Here is a 3,737-nt window from a genome sequence, read left to right on the forward strand (position 1 = left end):
AATAATTTATACTCCACAGATTTTGTGCAACCAAAATAAATATACGTTAACAATTCAATAATACTGACAAATTAAACTCAATCAGCAACAGAAAACTACATCCTTAAAAGAGAAAGCAAGCCAAGATTCAACTGAAAACACAAGAATGAACACTTATTTAGGACACTTTTAACACCCTCCCTCCTCTGAGGGAGTAAACACGAGCACACAGCTCCACACTGCTGTCTGACCCTAACTGGTCCACTGACCAGGTGTCATTTATGCTGGGGACATGTCCCCACCACATTTTGAAATGGCTGATTTTGCGTCCATCACTTTTTTTTAAAGCATTTGTTAAAAATGTTCTGAAAAATAGTTCGCACCAAGAAATGTTAACTAGCAAATCAAAATGGTCTGAGAAAAGGTTTATTTGAACAATAAGAAAACATACAATGCAATACATTTTTCTCTCATGTATTAACAGACATTTCCATCATAAATTGGAGCAGAAAATGTCTCCAGAATGCAGGAAATTACAAGTTTAATACTCAAAATCTTTTGAGGGAGGACCCCCAGACGGGCACATATATTTCTGCATCAAATATTTAATCGAAATGGTGCTAAAAATCTTCTTGTCTTGTTCTCGTGCATCGTCATGTCTCATGACCCAAATGTATCATCACCCCCCTAATCTGAGCCCTTATGTCACCCCCATTGTTCAACACAAAGTGACGCCCCTGACTCCGCTCTGCACCAGCTCCTCCCTGGTGGAAAAATATTGATTTTGATTTTAAATCTGTCTGATTTATGTAGCTTGTGTGTTACACTTGATAAACCTGCAGCAGATACAATTGGCCAATGGCAGTGACTGATTAAATGTGGGCTAATTAAGATAAGCTTGAACATCAACATAAGTGGGTCAATTAGAAGGTGGCTCAACGTTCAGTTTATAACTCACTAGCAACTGGGACAGGAATGCCTCAGAAGTTGCTTGAGAATCCTCCAGTTTTTAAGATTTCTTCAGTGTCAAATTAATATAGTGATAGTTGTCCAATGGTACACAGCAAACATGAACTGAATTAGTTAATTTGGTGAGCTGTAGGCCTATATTAACGAATCATACACGGATTAAAATGTTCGGGTAATTTTCCTTCATTATTTAAATAGAACACCTTGCTGGGATCACTTGGAGTACATCTCGGCATTAAAGCACGGTATTGACAACACTTAATGGCAAATAAAGATGTCTTTATTAATTCATTTCAGGCATTGTTGATTCCTATTATTATTATTATTATTATTATATGTAGCTATTTTGCTAGAATTAGTGTAGAGAAGACACAAAAGCTGCGGCAGCTTCTCCACACTGTTTTGATCTGACCTTTATTTTCTTCGTGAAATGGAAAAATGTAGAAAGTTGCGTGGCGCTGCGGAGAACCTCCAGCTGCAGTAGCACATGGATCATGCATAAAATCAGGATCATCAGACTTCATCCAGCCAGAGGGAACGACCACTGAAGCGCCACAATAAGGAAATGTTTTGCTCCAGTGAGTTTGATCTTGTGATCTTCTGCATATATTGTTTTAATGTGAAAACTAATAAACAAAGTGAAAAGAATGGATTGCCCAGAATAGTTCACATAAATGAGTTATCAAAAAAGGTTTTTTTACTTTGACACACATCTTATTTCATATTTGTCTGATTTGTGGAGTAAGAGCTCAATAAAGAGGACATATTTAGTAGTAATAAGGAACAGTATCTCAATATCTACTGATGGCGTGGCTGGTGGACTGAGCAAAACAGATGTTTTATATAAAAAACATCTGTCTATAATGTGCTTTTAGTCTCCACTCTGCAGTTGATGCATAAAGGAAGAGTAACATCACGCTGTGAGACAGGAGCTAATTGGTTGTATTGATTGGTTTGGACCATGCTTGCCTTGCTACAGTATGAGCAGTGCAGGCGGCTCCAGTTTCTCTCAGCTCAGATCAGGTACACAGTGACTGAATGTCTTTCACATCCATAGCAGGTTCCCTGCTTTTTGTTTATTTCTTAAATTGGTCATCCATGCAACCACAACCCTCCATGTGTTCTTACCCATGATGCTGGCCTTGCCCAGGCTGGTGATGGACTCCCCGTAGTGCCGTCGGGCCTGTGGGGGAGATGTGCAGGGGCTGGGGATGCTCTCTGAATCTGAGACAGATGTGGTCTCCTTTGGGAGGTTGAGCAACGTGGGCCGGATCTGATCGTACGGTGTCGGGCTGGTGGTGTTATACCTGCACATCACATCCACATCAACCTCAGGGCACTGAACTCCTCATTCTTTCTTCAGCTGATTAAACTGGGTACACCATAGCTTCAAACACAGCTAACGGACTGACCTTTAAAATTTTAAGCTAATTGCTCTTATTGATAATTGTTCAGACAACAAAATGATTTCACAAGTAACAGATGAAAAAAAAGGAAAGAGACAGAAACTAGGGATAAGCTGAAACAATTCATTTGTATCGCTGCCAACATCACTATTAGAACCGCTCCTGCAATTTGATGCTCCACAACATCAGGAGAATCCATCTGCCCCTCACCCAGGAGGCATTACAGGTTCTGGTCTTGTCCTCTCTCATCTATATTACTGCAGATCGCTCCTGTCTGGTGTGCCTGCGTGTGCCATCCGACCTCTGTTTCTAAATGCAGCACTTATTAATGTTTTTGCGTGATTCCTGCAATTACTTGGTTGTATCCACCTGGTTGAATGCAATTATTATAAGTCACTATGGATGAAAGCAGCAGTTAAATAAATGTAATGTAATATCTTACCAGTGGATTTGAACAGGTGCAATGTTACTGTAGTGCTTTAAGATAAGAGGCTCCAATCTGTATGCCTGAAACAAACAAATACAAATGCTTGAGCAGAGGGGGGTTCCTGTCAACATTACTTTTCAAAAATTAACACACATTACTTCAATGTAATTGCCAGCTTGTCATGACAGTTTTAATCATTTTGTTGTGCAATATAATGGCAACACCACAGACAAAAAACCTTTCAATGGATACTATAAAAGTCTGTTATGTTCATTACAAGCCATAACTCATCCCTAAAGATGTGACAATAGGTTGGGTAGACAAAAGTGGGTGATAACTGCGATTGAAGCAGGATAGTAACACACTCAGTTGTGTGTACTGTAGCTCACCACAGGGTCTGTGGGATGGAATATGTTGAAGAGGCGTTTGCAGATAGAAGTGGGAAGGATGTGGTCCTGCGCACTGTTGTTTCCAGGCCGGATCCCTCTTAATGCCAAGAAAACAGCCAGAGGAGAGCCCATGCAGAAGAAATTTTCTACCTGCAACACAGAGAACAGAGTTAATTCAACAGGAGAGGTGCTGAGTTACAGAGGACTTACAGAGGACTGCCGCTGTAGTGGGCTAATGTGTCCAACAGTATATGTATTCCATATGCTGCTTTATTAAAAATAACATAGACACTAAACCTTCTTTTAATAATCATTAATCAAAACTATATATATATATGTGTGTGTCATTGCTTCCAATGAAAAATCTCATTCATTGTTTGATTCAGAGGGTTTGTAGTTTGAATCAGATGGTCTGAATCAGAGGGTTTGTAGTCTGAATCAGAGGGTTTGTAGTTTGAATCAGAGGGTTTGTAGTTTGAATCAGAGGGTTTGTAGTCTGAATCAGAGGGTTTGTAGTTTGAATCAGAGGGTTTGTAGTCTGAATCAGAGGTGTGTAGTCTGAATCAG

At 39.8% G+C, this 3,737-nt stretch overlaps 1 protein-coding gene across 1 annotated transcript; it reads right to left on the reverse strand.

Annotated features, from left to right (window-relative positions):
• Window positions 1–1,659: 1,659 nt before the first annotated feature.
• LOC123964888 (phospholipase DDHD1-like) lies at window positions 1,660–3,316 on the reverse strand. The gene is made up of 3 exons (XM_046041556.1): window positions 3,171–3,316; window positions 2,797–2,861; window positions 1,660–2,255 (listed from the first exon to the last, which is right to left on the reverse strand). Exons 1-3 carry the CDS (start codon window positions 3,300–3,302, stop codon window positions 1,994–1,996), a joined length of 459 nt encoding a protein of 152 aa, XP_045897512.1. The 5' UTR covers window positions 3,303–3,316; the 3' UTR covers window positions 1,660–1,993.
• Between the last annotated feature and the right edge of the window lie 421 nt (window positions 3,317–3,737).

Source organism: Micropterus dolomieu, unplaced genomic scaffold (genome assembly GCF_021292245.1).
Source record: "Micropterus dolomieu isolate WLL.071019.BEF.003 ecotype Adirondacks unplaced genomic scaffold, ASM2129224v1 contig_6071, whole genome shotgun sequence".
In the NCBI taxonomy this organism is placed as follows: domain Eukaryota; kingdom Metazoa; phylum Chordata; class Actinopteri; order Centrarchiformes; family Centrarchidae; genus Micropterus; species Micropterus dolomieu.

Excerpts from the sequence above, each read along its gene's own strand:
- LOC123964888 (XM_046041556.1), bottom strand. The coding sequence starts at position 3,302 with ATGGGCTCTCCTCTGGCTGTTTTCTTGGCATTAAGAGGGATCCGGCCT. Across the intron at positions 2,862-3,170 it reads TCCATCCCACAGACCCTGTG|GCATACAGATTGGAGCCTCT; the intron begins GTGAGCTACAGT and ends TGTTTGTTTCAG. Across the intron at positions 2,256-2,796 it reads GCACCTGTTCAAATCCACTG|GTATAACACCACCAGCCCGA; the intron begins GTAAGATATTAC and ends TGTGATGTGCAG.